At 43.6% G+C, this 18,141-nt stretch overlaps 1 protein-coding gene across 19 annotated transcripts in view; it reads right to left on the reverse strand.

The window, feature by feature from the left end:
* Positions 1-18,141, reverse strand: part of SVIL (supervillin) — a 601,346-nt gene that overhangs the window by 184,000 nt on the left and 399,205 nt on the right. For all 19 annotated transcript variants that reach the window (XM_069211285.1, XM_069211277.1, XM_069211284.1 and 16 more), the window contains 2 exons: positions 14,564-14,756; positions 8,494-8,632 (listed from right to left, as the gene is read on the reverse strand). In XM_069211285.1, coding sequence (XP_069067386.1) covers positions 8,494-8,632; positions 14,564-14,756 — 332 coding nt within the window. The remainder of the gene's footprint in view (positions 1-8,493; positions 8,633-14,563; positions 14,757-18,141) is intronic.

The following is an 18,141-nucleotide window of genomic DNA, read 5'->3' on the forward strand; positions in this document are numbered from 1 at the left end:
TTTAGAACTATGATAATAGCACGCCAAGCCTACCGAAATTACTCCAAAATATCCTAAGGAACCACTGAAATCTTGGCCTAGATCTCATTCATCTGACCTTCAATGGCGGCTAATTCCTGTTTAGTGCGGTGGGGCGATCAGGAATGCCCTTAGGAAAACCCCCAAAACTCTCAATCGTGGTCCGTCATAAGCAGTGTTTATAATGGGCCGCGAGTAAGAGCTCTGCAGTTAAGGCTGAAGGCAGTGAGAGTTTCTCACACTGGCTAGCAGTGTGTAAAACAAAACACTAAATTAAAAAAATAACAACTACCTACTCCAATCCTTTCCGGCCCGTAGCCAGGAGCAAGGGGTCTCTGGGCCAACTCCCCTCTACCAATCATGGCGCTGCACTCATGATGCTCAGACAGCATGAGAGAAGCACCAGGATTGGCTGGAGCATGCTGGTTTGATGCTCCTTCAGGCCAGTGAGACACATGCCTACTCCCAACTTAGCTGTCTAAGACAGCTCGGGTGGAGAGGTTTAAAGTGCGCTATGTCAGACTGGCCGCCGCAAGACAGCCGGCTAAAGTGACACATGCACTTTAAATTGGAGTGACCACCACTCCTACTCGCCTGCTGCCAGTCACCATTGATGGCCCACCCCAAAAATGGCTCAGGCTGGCTGCACTGAAAAAGAAAACAGTAATAAAAAAAATTATTCTTAATTTTTTTGGTGCTGGCAGCAGGGTAGGTGATGTTATCCGGCCCTAAAGGAGATTCCGCCGCTGGTGACCTTGTCTGTGCTCCACTACTTTAATACTCTAAACATTAAACATATAGCGTGAATTCTGCTCGCAATTAGGTAATTTGTGCCTGGTTAATGTTCAAGAACGCACCCATGTCGCAAGAGCAGAGTGGGATGCAAAGAAGATATTGCACCACCCAGATGAGACTTTCAAACATGGCTGCGAGGCAGCCTGGACTTCCCTACCTTGCTGAAGCTCAAGCTGCATTCCACTCCACTCCAGCAGTAAGTGTAACTGGACTTCCCTGGTATAGATCTAATCTTGAATTGGTATGAACAACCCCATCAGAGTCTTTTTGCAGAACAAAGACGTTAGGCCAGCTAGAGCATTCCTGGAAAGAAGACAGGAAAGCTAACTACAGAAACATCAACTTACACTTATTTGAGGAATTGCAAGAGGGAGAAGTTGATATCAAATGACCACACAGAGCAAGCAGGAACTCTGCAAGTTTATGTGAAAAGCGAGAAATAGTTTTTGAAGCTGGCCTTTTCACAGCAAGGCTGGCTCTTCATTACATATGTGCATATTCATAGCACAAACCTAGCCAAAAAGCAGCAGAGTGGTCATCCTACAGCAGGTCGTAGCATAGGAACAGGAGCAGTGTAAGGAGGTTTTCCACTTGCTGGAAGAGAGTTGCATCTCACTATAATAGCAATAACAAAGGGTGGGGAAGGAGAGTCCAGGAACCATAACATCGTTCTGTGTTCTGGATAGAGTTTTCTGAATGTGTTTGACCTAAGTTAAAAGAACACTGAAAAGATGCGAGGAGGCCATTGCAGGAACTTACTAGAGTTGGAGAAGACTGGAATAAAAAGTCTGCTTGGGAGAGGACGAGGCCATGAAATCCTACTTGCCTTGTATACAAGATTGGGGATATTCTCTGGGGGTAAGAGACGCTTACCTTCTACTTTTTTGGAAATCCTTGACAAGAGGGCACAGTGTAGGAGGAATTGGCAAGCAGTCAGAATGGACTTAGAATGTGGACATACCCAAGTAAGAAGGGTAGAGCCATCAGTTCCTCCCCCCCCCCACCACCTGACCCCTATCCCTTTGCATCTGTAGTACAGATTCCATGAAGAGTTTAGAAGTTCAGGAGCATTTGGGGCTTTTTAGAAGTAATTACTAACCTTTCCCCAAAAAATTGACAGATTTTCACTCATGGAGGACTAGGTCAAGCTGCCGATCCTACCTGGGAAAGGTGCAATCATGGTTGTCAAGATTCTCCTGTTTCTTCAGCTCAGAGTGGTTTGGTTTTATGTTCCAGGACTTCATAGGACCATAGAAACTCTGTCTCTAACCTCTTGAAGCCCTGCTCTTCCAAGACTCCCAACCTTCCCCACTAGAAGACTGAGAGCACCAAGAAGAGGCCAATGAGAGCAGAAGAAGTCATCTGAGTCCAGTGGAAACAGGACGTGGGGGAAGTACGATTTACAAGCTTGCCTTAGTTGGAGCTTTTGGTGCCAAAATTAAAGGGCTTGAGGCGGACCCCAAACTCAATGTAACAGACCTATGGAGCCCTCAGTGGGCAGTGTCCTGCTTGCCCGTTGAAGGATTTCCATCTCCAGAAAAAGAAAAAAAAAGAATCCTAAAGGCGAAAATGCTGACCAACCTGTGCACCATTGTGATAAGCCTTAAAGCGCCGATAGGAACTTGCATCTTGTGTCCCACAAACTATCCTTGACTTTGGCCTTGTCCTTTGTTTTGATGGAGGTTTTTCTTTAAATATGCAAAACTTCATGATACCCAATTACCACTTTTTGTTTTGGTGCCATTGGATTTTTTTTTTTTTGGGGAATTAACTAAAGTTTTTGGGAATGTTATCTTTATAATTTGAGTTTAAGGGTGTACAAGGTGCTGCTAAAATACTTTACACTAATTTCCCGAGAGAAGCCTATTACCTACTGCTAACAAAGTCTGGTGATTAGCACTGAAATGTGCATTTTACTTTTTTTGTACTGGCTTACTTCCTTGTAGAATGAATTCGGCACTTGTGTCTCCAACAATAGAGTGCCTCACATATCGTAAGGCCCAAGGAGACAAAGATATTTAGGTCTCAAAATTAATATGTTTATTGTTAAATTATATGCAGAAAGAATTACCCATTAAACACCAGTTTACTGATTTAGAACATTAGGAAAAGAGGACAAATGATTCAAAGCAATTTGTGTGATTTGGAAGTTTACAGGATTTGAGCACTCTACAAAAAATATTGCACACATACTATTCACTTATGAAGTCTTGAACCTAATTTAGATATAGCTTACCGCCGTAATTCAAAATACCAAGGGTCAACTCTAAATTCATTAGGATTGCTGTAAAGATATCAAGAAATGTAGTAATACGCAGGATGATACTGGTGGACGTTTTGCAGATTATGTGACTTGGGTCAGATGTTTCTACGTTCAGGTGGCATGCTGTGAAGATAAGTATGCTAGCTAAACATATAAGACGGATAGGTGAAACATGGGCTGAGCTGAAAAGAAGGAAACTTCAGGTTTTTCTCTAAAAGTGGAGATTCCACATTCAAATATAACTGTATTGCTACATGCCTATTTTAGATGATACTGGAGAGCGACAACATTAAGTGGAGCAGGCTGGTTAAGAATAGGACATAAATCAAACCCTCAGTATACTGGGCGAAAATGTGGAAAAATTATATGTAATTTGGCAAGTCATTCTAGAGGCCTGTGCCACAGTGGCTGTGAACTACACTGAGTTAATGCACCAGCAAACAACTAGAGCTTCTAATTCAGAGAGAATGTATTACATTAAAAGATAGCTTAGACATATGCATGTTTTTTAATTACTTCACAGAATGCATTGATCACCCAAATCAATCTTTGTGTTGGGAAGCAAAACCAGTTAGGTTCACAGAATGAATGTATTAAAAAGCAAATCGAAAAACAAATACGTCTTTAAAGCCCTAAGGAACTGGAAATTGACAGGGACTCGATTGGTCCAGGGCCAGAGTTCTTCAAAGTTGAAAGAATACAAGACTAAGCCACAAAACGCACAACTGAATCATGGGATTTTCTGGTGGTGCAATGCCCCACGCTTTAGAGGCCTCATCAGGCATTAAGAAACATCAGATTGGCAAGGATGACTGTGCTGGCCCTAGGAAGGACCTTTTGAGCAAAGTCCTGGGCACTGAATGTATATGCTGCTGCTGCCTTAGATTTAACAGAAAAAGAGCAGGCTGAGGAGACATGCTCAAACTTTAGTAACCCATACATGTACCTGAAAGTCATATTTTGCAGCTTACTACCCAGCTAACAAGGGAGCTATCAACAATGATTTCTATAACCGAACATCAAAACACACCAGTCTATTACCATGAAAACCCTAAATGCAGGAGAAACAATCTCTAACAGAAGTGGTAGACACAGAAAACCACCTCCACACATTTTGCACCAAAGGATCAAATCAATGAGGACAACCATCTTCACGTTACATTAGGAAACAGGCAAACATATTGATCATGTCAAATAATGTTTCACCAGGAGGAGAAATCCTCTTTGATCAAGACAGGTTTCCTAGATTTATCTTAAGATAGTGTATCGCCATCTGTTCCTGAATTGGATTAAGGATTTACTACAGTGGATCGAGTAAATCAGACTAGTGGTCTAATTTAATCAAAAGCAGAGTAATGTGTGTGTCCATGGCAGTCTACAGGTTTACTGAAAGGATAACTACCAGAGTGAACTGGTAAGAGCAAAACATTGTGTGAGAAAACAGGGCTGATTGCAGAGGCCCCCTAACTTTTTGCTGGTGTTTTCCTGACTCTGATGGTCCCCTGGGTACTGCTAACCAGTCCCAGGGCCTGTGCTCTGTGTAAAATCAATATGCAAATTAGGCTATTTATAATTGGCTAAGTCAACCTACCTATAAGTCCCTAGTATATGGTAGGGCACGTAGGTTTAGGGACCACAGCATAGGTAGTGCACCCATAGGTGCACTGCTGAGGTGCCCAGTGTCATTTTAAAGGCAGGCCTACCTTGCTGGCTGCTTTTAAATTAAAGTTATATGCAAATTCGACTTTGGAATTAAAAGTAGTTCCAAAGTCTTAAACCACCTTATTTTCACATACAAGTCACCCCTAAGGTGTGCCCTGTGTGCCCCTAGGGCTGGGTGCCGTGTAACTAAGCAGGGGCGTAATAAAAATAGTTTTATAAGCCAGACAAATTCGTTTTTCCCTCATTGTAGTGAATGACCTCCATAGGCTAGAATGGGGAGACTATTTTAATTTTAAAAGTCCCCTTAAAATGACAGATACAGAGAGTTTGGTATCAAATTAATTGTTATAATAAATCCCACAACTTCCAGTTGTTGGATTTAATATAACTTGTTCAGGTAAAGAGTTTTAAACTTTACCTGAAAAGATGCCAATTTCAGTCCTGCATTGTTTTTGCTGCTGTGCTCAGATTGGCCAGCCTCTGGCAGCCTGGTCAGGCTGCCTTGATGAGGTGTGTGAAGTGGCCTGGCTTCACACAAAGATGTGCCTGTGGGAGGGAATCTCCCCTCAGCAGATGGTGAGGCAGGAAGGGGGAGGGCTGCCAAGCTGGTCTTCAAAGGCAGAGAAGGACATTTGGAGCAACCCAGCAACACCCCCACATCCTGCAACCCCAGACAACTAGGTGCCCTCTTGATTAGATTAGGAGAGGGCAGGAGAAGGGTGTGTTTATGATCTTTAGCTACACCTGTGGGTGGGCTCAGCCAGATGTAACCTCCAAAAATCATTTTCAGCCATGATGGATTTTTGAAGAATGTTGCCTCCTGGGATTGATTTTTGCCACACTTCCCAGGAAGTGGTCATCACAGGGGGAAGGACCCTGCGCCTGATTGGAAAATCAGGACCCCCTGTTTTTCACCCTGGAGCAAGGATAAAACTGGCAGACCTGCACCCATACCTCAGTTCCCTACCAGATCCCCATCAGATTCCAACAAGGAAGAACCAAAGGAATCCTGGCCTGTACCTGGAACCTGCACTCAGAAGGACTGCACCAGCTGCACACTTGGGCTTCACCACAAGAAGGACTTTGCCTGGCTTCAACTGGTTCAAGGAGGGACTCCCTGTTTGCTACAGGTGAAAAATTGATAACCAGAGTCCCCTGCACAAACTCCTAAAGAAATCAACCAGCTGACCACTGTCCAGTGGCCAAAAAGGAGTTTGTCTCAGGTGCATTTTGAGAGTTGTAGTCCACACCCCCAAGGATCATGTCAGAGCTTTTGGACCCTTGGGGTGAGCTGTGGACCCCAAAAGAACCTTAAAAGAACATCTGGGAGAAGACCGAGAAGTTTGGAGAACTTTTGAAAAAAAGCTCCATAGAGGGAACGACCCGCCGTGGCAACTCTAGCCGGCTTGCCTCAACCGCGACCTGGCCTGATTTGCGGGTTTGTCCCGGTGAAGAAAATCTCAGAAAAAGAGACTAAGTCCGAAGGTAAAAAGTTGACCGGGACCTCCCAGCCAGCGTATCCGAGGAGGGCTCCAAGGACGTCGGATCAAGATCCAGGTTTACCCCTGTCGAAGGAGTTTCACCTCAAAAAAACTACCAAGTCCGAAGGTAGAAATCTCCACCGAGGGCTCCTGCGACGTGTATCCGGAGAAGAGTTCCAGGAGGTCGGATTGGACTGGCAGGTTCGTCCCATTGAAGAAAATCTTCAGAAAAGAGACTAAGTCCGAAGGTAAACTTTTTGACCGAGGCCTCCCGCGAGCTGTAGCCGAGCAGAGCTCCATCGTGGTCGGCCTTAAACTTTGAGTTTGCCCCGGTCGAGGTGCGACCAGATGACGAGATTGGCGCTTTTTGTTTCTAGGTGCTAGAAAACAACAATTCTTTAAAAATTCATATCTCCGGTTCCCCTTATCTGATTTTATTCGTTTTTGTGCCATTTTAAAGATAAAAATATAATCTATGTTTATAAATTGGTTTTGGATTTTTAAACTGTTTCCTGTGTTTTATTTAATTACTGTTTTGTGATATTTAAATGCTTTACACTCTGTCTCCTAAGTTAAGCCTTGGCGCTCGTTGCCAAGCTGCCAAGGGTTGAGCTGGGTTTAATTTACTGAGACCTAACTGGACCTAAGTGGAGGTTGGTGGCCTATTGCTTAGTAGGTACCTACCTGCCCTTACCAATAACCCATTTTCCAACACATTGATTTTTGGAAAATGGTCAAACATGTCCTACCGCTACAGTAGTGTCCCATATTGGAAAGAGTAGGTGAATTTAACTATTTAAGAATAATCACTTATGACAAGTTATCCTAGGAACCCCCTACTAACAGCTTGAAGGTCTTTAGCAAAATCAATTACAAAGGGCATAATTAAGTTCAACACCTGTATGGCGAACAAGAATGGTGGACACTGCCAGCATGAATAGCTTCTTTTCGATTTTTGGCAAGATATAACTAAACTTCCCAGACATAGGCAACTGATATGTCAGAGAAGCTTTGACAGTTGCACTGAATAACACTGAGCAAAATATTGTGTTTCAATTTTTCTATACACGTGGTCTAAGTAACAGCAGTACAAACTTTAGTTTCCACTAGAACTGAGGTGATTCTTAAGAGTGGTTTGGATTAAACAGGACATTCCATATAGTCTTTCTCCATTAAACAATGGCTTTATTTGCAATATCAAGATGCATGCATTTCATTCACATTGACTTGCACTACAAATGAGATAAAAAGGTTAAAAAATGTAGAACATTGACTGTAGCTGGAATCAATAACTAGCTGCTTCACATGAAAGTGCAGGAATATATTGTATATCTTGCTCTCTTAGAGGCCATGTTTATCTATCAAGTGGGAAACCTAGTTTAAGGACTCAAAATACAAAATGATCCCCCACAAAGCAGTAAACTTTTACCAGTGGGCACGTCCCAATAATTGATAGTGCTTAGAACTACACCTTCTGTTCTCTATAGTCTTAGACATGTTAATCGACCACTCACAACTTTTTTGCACACCTGCATCTATTCCCACTCAAATGAATTGCTCATCACCCGTACTTCGCTTCCACGGAACAAAACGTGCTAATAATGACCCCAGGCGATTTTCCATTCACTCCCTCAAATGCCACACAAATCAGTTTCCCAATGCTACTGACTACCACCAATCTCTCAAGTACTCCTGACAAACACCCATTCCTCAGTCACCTAGTGTCGTCACCAACGTACTACATTTGACACCTCTCGGTCCCATTCCCTTCTGCTCCACAGCACCACCTCTTTATTACTTTTATATGTAGACTCAGATTACAACTATTGCTGCTTTATAGAACTAAGCTCCCAAACCATGCCACTGTGTAAAGCTACTATTGAGCCAACATTTGCAGGGATCTTGCAGCGCAACTCACCAACTGCCAGGTCACAATTAATACTAATAACTGCTGCACTTTAGTGCCCTCTACCACTCACCTAACCCCTGAATACAATCAAAGCCCATACAGCCAACAGCTCAAGTCAATTTATTTGCAAAAAGCTTCTCCAGTTGCACCTTCATATTTTAAAAGCAACTGATCGGAAAATGGCCATAACTGTATCTTTACTTCTGTTATGAAACAGCGGGGAAAGCATGTCCGGGTGCAGACAAAAAATGTTTTTGAAATTATTTCTGCGCGACAAGCTAAAGCAGGTCATGCTTTGTACACTGTTCCATCCAGAAGCAAAACAGAGGGCCAGGCTGAATGTCTCCTAACATGGCTATATTTACCTTCTTTTTAAGGGACTGCTCAAGTTCCTGCCGCTGCGTGAGGATGCTGCGTTCTATAATGGACACCTTGCTGTACTCCTGCTTTTTGTTAAGCCTGTTTTTCCAGTCTTCTTCGCCGCTCTTCTTCAGCAGTGCCAACCTAAGAAGGAAGAATATGCCAACCTTGTAGATGTCCCGTTTAATAGTCTTTGTCTGCATGAGCATTTGTGTAACAGAAGAGAAACATTAAGTCACAGAACATAAACATCCAAGTATTTACACCTCTGTGTCTAAAAAAGCATAATGGAATGTAACTCCCAACTGCTCAGCTAAGTCCCATCGTCTATTTCTGCACTCGGACATGGATTACTCTCCGCTACAACTACACAAAATCTCTAGCCAAAACCTACATGGTCACCACTTCAGTATCTTGACTAGTTCTGGCATGGAGTTCCATTCTAACATTCTTTGCAAAACAGACAAAATATTTGCATTATATTTTTTAATTTGTGTTTATTCCTTTTTTGCAGTTGTTATACTGGGTCATTCAATTTCATGTATGTACATGGATCGTGAAATGAGAGATATTGACCACAGAACGTTTAGTTTGCCAGGGGCAGAATAGTACTATCAAGTACCACAACCCAGCAGGACCAAATACTGCAAGGTGCACCACAACTGTACATGATATAGCTATTACAGCTGAAATGCCCGATGTTGCATAGCCTGCAACCAACCTCATCCCACGCAAAGCCACCTCACATTGCCAGTAGTGAGGCAGCTTGTAACTAGACTGTGGACCAATGCTGGGTGCACTGGAAAGTTCAGCCCCAATAACAGTAGGCAACGCACACAACTGTACCTCAGACAGCAAAACTAAATCATTCACTTTGTCTTAGCATATACTTTCTGATTTCCAACATATAGGACTATCAAGCAAATAATTCACAGGTAATGTTGTACTATTGGCACAAGTCAAGCTTCAAACACTGAAGGCCTATTGAAAGCCATCACTGCTTCTTTCATAATGGTAACGTTTAGAGAAACTGGGTCAAACAGCTATATTAAAAGGTTCCTACCCAACGCATGCACTATGAAACCCAGACTCTGTCCAGAACATGGGAAGTGCATCATAAATTGCTTCTAGAGAAGTCCATGGCCAAGTAAGAGGCAAAATACTATAAGACAACAAAATGGCGAGGGCAGAAACCTATGCAGGGCATTACAACCATGTATAAACAAGAGCTAGAGAATTGTTTAACTCTTTATTTTCGTCCAGAAATAACACAAACGTTAGTGGGACTCTAAAGTTTTTGGTATCTGAAAATGAGACCAATAGATTCCAATTATTTGGCAGCCAAAATATCCTTGGTAACAAACAAAACAAATGTGCCACATCACCTCCTTTCTGGAGAAAAAAAAATTAACGAGGAGGGTGTGGTGCTGAAGGCTTCCTTGCTGTGGTAAAGGCCGCTAGAAAACCTGCCTTCTGAACAGAGTTCTAATTTACAAATATAATAGGCTTGAGTAGTTTGCATGGGCACGGCTAAAACCAGATTAAGGTGCGTGTGTGTGATAAACTGGATTAGCTCATCAAAATGGCACGGTCTGCTAATTCACCAGAAGCAAATCTGACAAGTATTCGAATAGCCTGTGGATGCCTTTAAAACAGGTAGCAAGTAAAATGATAGACACAAAGTGTATGCAACAAGGGATATATTTCCTTATCTGGAAGATAGGAACTCTTTACATGCAGCCCAGGTAGACTCCCTCTTAAATGTAAATTGCTCAAGAACCAAGACAGGATGCTCAGAAAAGGTGGTTGGAACGGTTAGTAAAAATTTGTTTGAACAGAGTGTCAAACACCAGTCAACATAACAACGGGGAGTGAACAGCAACTGGGCATTTGTTACCTAGTTTAGGTTCAAGTGCAGACCTTACCGCACAGAGGAGATTACCATAAATCATAGCATTAAGAACAAACAGTAGAGCCTTGTATAGTTTATTCTTTGTGCACCCCTCCGATACAAATCTGGGAAAGTTTTCTTTGCAACAAAAAAAAAAAACAAGCATTTGCAATGCACTAGGGTCTAGCATTTGTCGGAGTTACAGCTGTTCACAGTTGTAAACTCCCAACCGGATTTTTCTTGCATAAAAAAAAAAACCAAAAACAGTGCGATCGCGCTGCTACAGTTCACACTAATAAAAGTATCGGCAAAACTGCGAACAACTGAGTAACAAGTCGCTAGTATGCGAAGTGCTGGACTTCTGCCCAGTGAGATCGCACTGCGAAAACAGAGAAAAAGTAATCCACAAACCCAGCGAGCCTCGCATGTTTTCTGTACTTGGTCGCTGCGCTCGAGGAGGGCTAACCACCGGAAAAGGCATGACGTATGCGTACCTTCCACTAATGAAAAGAAGCGGATTCTAACAGGCACGCCAACTTGCCAATGAAAGACACTGACATGACGTCGACAGTGCTCGGAGCCCTTTTCTAATCCCTAAAGCGTCTCGCTAGCGATACGCATGCGACGCAGGCTCGACCCTAAAAAGGGAGGCGGAACACTACACCACGCATCTTATAAAAGCAAAGTAAATTCCTTGCTGGTATCACTGCTAGAACCTGTACTACAGTCATTATGTCAAATCCAGTACTTTAACTATGAACCTGTGTCTTTCTACACTGAAAAACAGACATTAAATATATTAGTCTACTTGTTCGGGTACCAACAACTTGATACAAAGAAATTTATAACGGCTGCCAATAGTCTCAATATTAAAAAGGGGTACTGCCAGCAGCAGATGCACAAACTTTCACACAGAGGTATATCAGAGAATCCATTTGGAGACATGGCATAAGGCAGAGGTTCTTAACCTTTGACTTTTCAGGATCCCCATTTAATCATTACTGGGACCCAGGGACACTCAGTGAATTATTATTGGAATCTGGTGCCCCCCCCTGAGTCATTACTGGAAGCCAGGGACCCAGGCCTAAGCACTTTCAATGATCTGAAGTGCAAAACAATACACAAACAAGCATTCATCCAGCAAATATCCAAATGATTAAATATTTTAGTTAATTCACCAACAAATAAAAACAATATTAATAGGAAGCTTGGAGCGTTTTTTAAATTAACTGAGAGCACTTATCCAATATATATCCTGTTTGATGCACTTCAACTGCTCCCACAAATCAACTGGAGGATTCCTAGTTAATTTTTTCCCTCCAAGCTTCAAATTCCTTCACATTTACAGAACGTTTACAAATTTTCAACTGTACATTGTGTCTTATTTATACATACGTTTATCTATTAATAGTGTTTAATTTTCCAAGAAGCCAGGGATCCCTTAGGTAGGCTTTGCGGATTCCCCCCCCCCCCCCCCCAAGTAGGGGGTCCCCTGACCATAGGTTAAGAACCACTTCCTTAAGACATGGGAGCACTTTGTGTTGCCCAATTTTCAGCTGTACTTGGATGTAACTATAGTACTGTCTCAGGCACAAAATAATGATCTTTTACCAAGACAAATGACTAAATTACTCTGCACCGATCATTTTTGTTTATCTTTAGACCTTACCTTAAAAACTCTACTAAACAAACATCTATACACAACTGATGTAAATGCCAGAACCTCACAAAAAGAGCATCCAGATTAAAGGCTCAAGGCACTATACACATGCCGATAACAGGTTTTACTCTGAAGCATCCGTGGGGTAGGGGAAAGTGCTTTACAAAAGAATAACACCAATTTTGCATTGTTAACATGTTTCATCATTACAAGAGTGTAAAAATGTGGCAACAAAATGTAAGACAATAAACCAAGTTTGACACTGAAAAGAAACTCAAAATGATGGTTCTATTGAGCGTTTTGGTATAATCTATCAATGCCTGCTACCCTCCTGCTTTTTGCAATCTCCAAGAATAGAGAACTACTCAACCTGGCATTTCATGCTGTGGGACAGGTTTGTGATATCCTTTCATTTAATTGTACCAACACAGCAGCACTAGAAACCAAGGAATTTGCAAAAAGCATAAGTGTTTTGATTTGATTCCTTCACCATCTCACATTGTCACCACACTAACATATTTGCTACTGTTGTCACTCACATATTAGCCGCCTTTGACAGTGTTTCCACATCTCTGTTGCTCTTTATTGTAAACGTGTGTCTTACTCTAGAATAAGGGAAACACTGACTAAATGATAAAGTATGTGAGCCCTTTTAAAAAAAAAAAAAAAAAAAAAAAAAAAAACCATACAATGTAGCAACTCTTCCTTCACCCGGTCTCAATACTGTTATGCGGATTAGCAGATGTACAGCTTTCTCCTTTACCCTCCAGGTCTCAATGTTTCATCACTATAGGCACCTCAACCCTTGCAAGAGTGAAGTCATTTTCTTTTCCAACCCACCCCACTTGTCTCTCCTCTCCTACCTAAATCCTTTGTGGTCTACCTATGCATACATCCCACATGTTATTGACCCTTTTGTCTTTCCGAGCTGGTTTAGTCCTGATCAACTGAATGATTTCAATAAATCCTTTTCAACTTCCTGTGAAAGGTCTGCGATCACCAGCATCCCCACAGGACCAGACAGCATAGAACAAACAGGTATCAATACCTGAAGATGTAGGTTCTTCAGATCTAACAATATGCTCCTTGTAGGAGCTACAAAGTCATTTGCATCAAACAAACCCCTAAAGAGCATAGTCCATATGATGCGGCTTCAACTTTTATCGCACCAAAGACCTTTGCCAACCTCATTACAATCCACTGTACCATGCTACTCTCCCACAGGTAAGAAAGCTCTATGCACTGCTAGGCCCCTTTATTATAGATGCTTCTGTTGGAGGAGCTTCCCCTAACAGGCTGGGTGCAGTTTTTGCTGGGAAAAGGGAGGACATGTTCTGACTGATGCAGCAGGCACGTGCTGTGGAGCTTCAGAAAACATATGCAGCAAAGTAAGTGCAACATTATGTCAAAGTGTGCTGCATGTCCTGATCCAATCCTGGTGCTTTCTAATGCTAAGAATGGCCTTTGAACCTTATCAGAAGCATAAAAATTAGATCCACAGGCAAATTATCTTCAAATAAGTGGCCTGTCAATAACAGAGTTTTACCATGTAATGGAGCAACCTTTTCTGAATTCCTCAAACTCCAAGAGCTAGCTAGCATTGAGGGTTGCGATCAAAGCAGAAGATAAGATTAACTTCAACAAAGTAGCATGTTTAATGGACAGTAGTGTCTCAGACCATGTCAAACGTATCCCATTTTAAAACGACAGCCTCCACTAAAAGAAATTTAAATGCCAATGTCATAAAAAAAGTTAGACGCATACACAACTGTAATGGTTCCGGTTTTAGGACACAAGTGTCTAAAAGCAAGGCAGAACATTAACCTAAGAAATTACTGGTAAAAATGAATGCCCGAATCAGTACTATACAGCATTAACTATAAATAATACCTGGGAATTATTCGGCAAGCAAGACAGAGCGAGCTTTAACCTGGGATATTAAACGTATATAAAACAGCTGAAGTGGTAACCCTAAAGCCCACATGGGAGCCGACGCCTTTACTTTCAAAATGAATTTCAATACAAAGCTGCTTGAAGAACCAACAGCACCGATTTTGCAGCGAAGAGTTTGCATAGAAAACCGGACCTCCCCTCTCACGTCCATGATTAATAACCCTTCATCCAGTCTTGCAAACTTGAGCTTCCATGCCTAACAGACACACAAGATTATAAAATAAAAAAAGTAAAAAACACCACACTCACTCACGTGACTCCGATTCAATAAAATGCATCGTTTCATGGCACAGGTTTAGTAAGCAAAAAGCAGTATGCCGCAATTAACATCGCCGAGGTGTAAAGCAAACTGCAACAAACATTTGTAACTGTTTTGTATTGGAACCCGTGAAAAACATCCATCTCATACGAAACTAAATCCAAAGATAGTTTAAAAAAAAAAAACACGCTTCAGAGGTATAGAGAGGGTAAAACTCCCGGACATTACTGGAGAGGGCGGGCCCGCAGGACACGCGTTTAAGCAGTTGTCAGTCATACCACGCGCCAACAGACCATCCAGCCCTCACACTACCTGTCTCTGATGGACATGGCTTTGCCGGCTATATCTGTCTCGTCGTCGTCTTCCGGGGCGCTCTCGAAGACGGGGGTCGTATGCGGGGTATCCCTTGGCAGCTCTTCCTCAGAGGGCAGCGCCGCTGCAGTCCGACAGGCGCTCTTTGACGCTGCTGTCCCAAAGAGCCCATGAGGCGGCTCGGCAAACTCCGCTGGTGGGGAGAAAGGCAGCATTAGCACCCGGGGCTATAAATAATCGCATAGCAAACATTGCACTCTCATTCTTGTGTAGCTGTTAACCCTGCCAGGCAGAGGCAAGTCAGCGGCCACCTTCCAAATGCAACACAAGTAACTCTTCGACACCGCCGGCTCGGATGCCCAGCACACCCGGAGGCTTCCGAGCAGATACAAACTGATCCATTTACGCAGAAAATGATTGTAAAAGTTCGAGCCAAATGGAAGTTATGTTGAGCTGGCAAACAAAGTATAACACTGCAGTTCACGTATGTCCTTTACTTTCAGCCCCAAATTTTTTTTTCCAAGAGGGGTTAAGAATGCAAACTAACTCGGATAAAATTTCAAACACCACTTTGCCAATGATAGAACCAAAAGTGTCGACCTTGGTAGCTTATTAAGTCCAAAAAGCAATCAGCGATTGTTAAAGTGCGATATGAATTTTAGTTGTTGCTGTAACTGAAATTAAGGCACCCAATCTGCCAAGTACTTTGGAAGCAAGCATTGACAAAGCCAATAGGTCTTCCTATGCAAGAACTATTGGCTTTGCCAGCATGTTTTAGCCATGGTCTACACCAGCGTGTACTGTTCAGCAGGGCTAAACATTGTGTGTAAAGTAGGTTAAGTGTTGTAGGCTGGAGCGCTATGGAGTGACGTAGAGTGCTCTGGAGTGTTGCGAAGGGAATGGCGTGTGGTAGAGTTGGAGTGTCGCAGGGCTGTGAAGGGGCATAGTGTGTTATGGAGTGGCGTGGAGCAGAGTTGTGCAGATTGGAGTAGTGTCGTGAAGTAGCATACAGCAGGGTGGTGTAGAGTTGCAGAGTCGAGTGGCGCACTGAAGAGTGACAATGTACTGGTTTGGAATAAAGTGATGTAGAGTGCACTGGTGTAGAACGGAGCGGCACGGACTAGAGTGCAGGGTAGATTGCAGTGGCATGTAGTGGCGTAAAGTGGAACAGCCTAACGTGGAGTAGAGTGGCGTAAAATGTAGATTGAGTAGAATGAAATGGCTTAGGGTGCAGCAGTGCAGTCTTAGAGTGCAGCGCTGCAGAGTATATTTGAGTGGCTTAGAGTGGATTGGCGTAGAGTACAGTGGAGCGATGCAGAGTACAGTGGGGTAGAGCGTAGTGGCACAGAATGCTTTGTAACAGTGGTGTGGAACAAAGTGGTGTGGAGTGCAGTGGAACTTCGTGATGGAGGACAGTGGCATAGTATGTAGTGGCATAGACTGCATTGGTGTAAAATGGTGCAGGGTAGAGTGCAGTTGCATAGAGAAGCATTTGGTGGCAGAGGATGCAGAGTAGACTTCTGTAGAGTGCAGTGGTACAGAGTATAGTGGCGTAGAGTGCACTGTTACAGAGTAGGGCGGCAGAGTGGAGTGGCACATAGACTTTCAGAATAGAGTGAAGTGGCAGAGCAGAGTGGTGCAGGGTACAGTGCAGTGGCAGAGTAGATTAGTGTAGCGTAGAATGGCTTGGCAGAGTTGAGTGCATTGATGTAGAATGCAGTGTTGCAGAGTAGTGTTACTGAGTACAGTAGTGTAGAGTGCAGTGGGAAAGAGTACATTGGCATAGAATGGAGAAGTGGGAGTGGCGCAGAGTCGAGTGGGGTGGGGTGGTGGGAAGTGGAGTATGCATGGTGTGGTAGTGCACGGTCAATGCAGACAACACATCTTCAATTGAAATAACTATTACATTTACACAGGCATACCATTTTACTGATCAAACTACACAGCACAAAAACAGCAGTGTGGCAGTGTCATCACCTAGTGTATCGATTTGGGCTAAATGAAGTAATGTTTCCTAAAATAGAAGAGTAAAGTGGCATGGAGTGGCGTAGAGAGAGTTTCCTAGAGGATCTTAGAGTGGAGTAGTGTTGAACAGTGTGAGGAGTAAAGTATAATGAATTGGTGTAGCATGGAGTGTAGTGACGTAGAATGCAATGGCTTTGAGTAAAAGGGGTACAGCACAATGGCCCAGAGTGGTTTAGAGTAGCATATTGCAGTGGTGTAGAATGCAGTGGCATAGAGTAGACTGTGTCAGAGTACAGTGCAGTGATGTAGAGTGGAGTGGTGCAGGATAAAGTGCACTGGCACAGAAGAGTGACTGGAGTTGTGCAGAGTACAGTAGTACAGCACAGAGTGCAGAGTCAGGGTGCAGAGTAGAGTGGCACAGAGTGCATTGGTTTTGAATAAAGTGAGGATGAGTGCTTTGGCATAGAATGCAGCAGCATAGAAGAGTGCAGTTGTGTAGGGTAGATTACAATGGAGTGGGGTAAAGTGGAATGGCGTAAAGTGGCATAGAGTGGTGTAGAATGTAGATGGAGCAGAGCAAAGTGGAGTAGACTGAGGTGATGTAGTGCAGAGTAGAGTGTTGCAGAGTGCAGTGTGGAGTGTGGATTAGAGTGACTTAGAGTTGATTTGGGTAGAGCACGGTGGTGTAGAGTGGAGCGATGCAGAGTAAAGAGACATTAAATGTAGTGGCACAGAGTGCATTGGTGTAGAGCGGTGCAAAGGAGGGGCAGCTCCTCCGTTATGGCAGAGGAGCGTCTCTCCCCCCCCCCCCCGCCAGCAGCAGCTGCAAATCTTCAACAATAAAACCATAATAAAATACACTTATTATGGTTTTATTGTAAAAGGGACGGGGCGAAGGGCAATGACCGAGACCGAGGGGGCATGCTCTCAAGTGCGCATGTATGTTTGGCTTGCCATCTCGGGCCGGCCAAACACACATGCGCACAGGGCTCTCTCCAACCCGGCACTATGTTGCTGGGTTGGCGGGGGGAGGTAGAGGCTCCCACTCTGCCTCAGAGTGCCCAGCCAGGTCCCTCCGTCCAACCCCAATGCTGCTTTCATGCTGCCAGGAGCATGAAAGCAGCATTAGGATTGGCCTCAGGGGAGGTTGGGAGCCTGTGCCTGCAAGTACTGGAGCCAGAGCGGCGTGGCAAGGAAGGTACGTTTTTATTCAGGTTTTGTTTGTTGCCCCCGCCCCATACTGCCCCCAGACCTTCTCCCCCTCCAACTGACCCCCCCCCCACCACCCAGCCACACCTGGTGCAGAGTAGCGTGCAGTGACAGAAGAGTTTGGTGTTGCAGAGTAGACTGTTGTAGAGCGCAGTGGTGCAGTACCCAGGCATAGTGTGGAGTGGCATAGGGTGCATTGGCGCAAAGTAGAGTGCAGTGGCACAGAGAAGTGTTTGGTGGCAGACAATGTAGTATTGCAGAGTAGAATGCTGTAGAGGGAAGGGGTGCAGAGTAGAGCACATTGATGTTAAGTGCACTGTTACAGAGTAGAGTGGCAGAGTGGAGTGGCACAGATTGTTTCAGAATACAGTGAAGTGGCACAGAGTGGAGCAGTGCACAGTATA

Source organism: Pleurodeles waltl, chromosome 10 (genome assembly GCF_031143425.1).
Source record: "Pleurodeles waltl isolate 20211129_DDA chromosome 10, aPleWal1.hap1.20221129, whole genome shotgun sequence".
In the NCBI taxonomy this organism is placed as follows: domain Eukaryota; kingdom Metazoa; phylum Chordata; class Amphibia; order Caudata; family Salamandridae; genus Pleurodeles; species Pleurodeles waltl.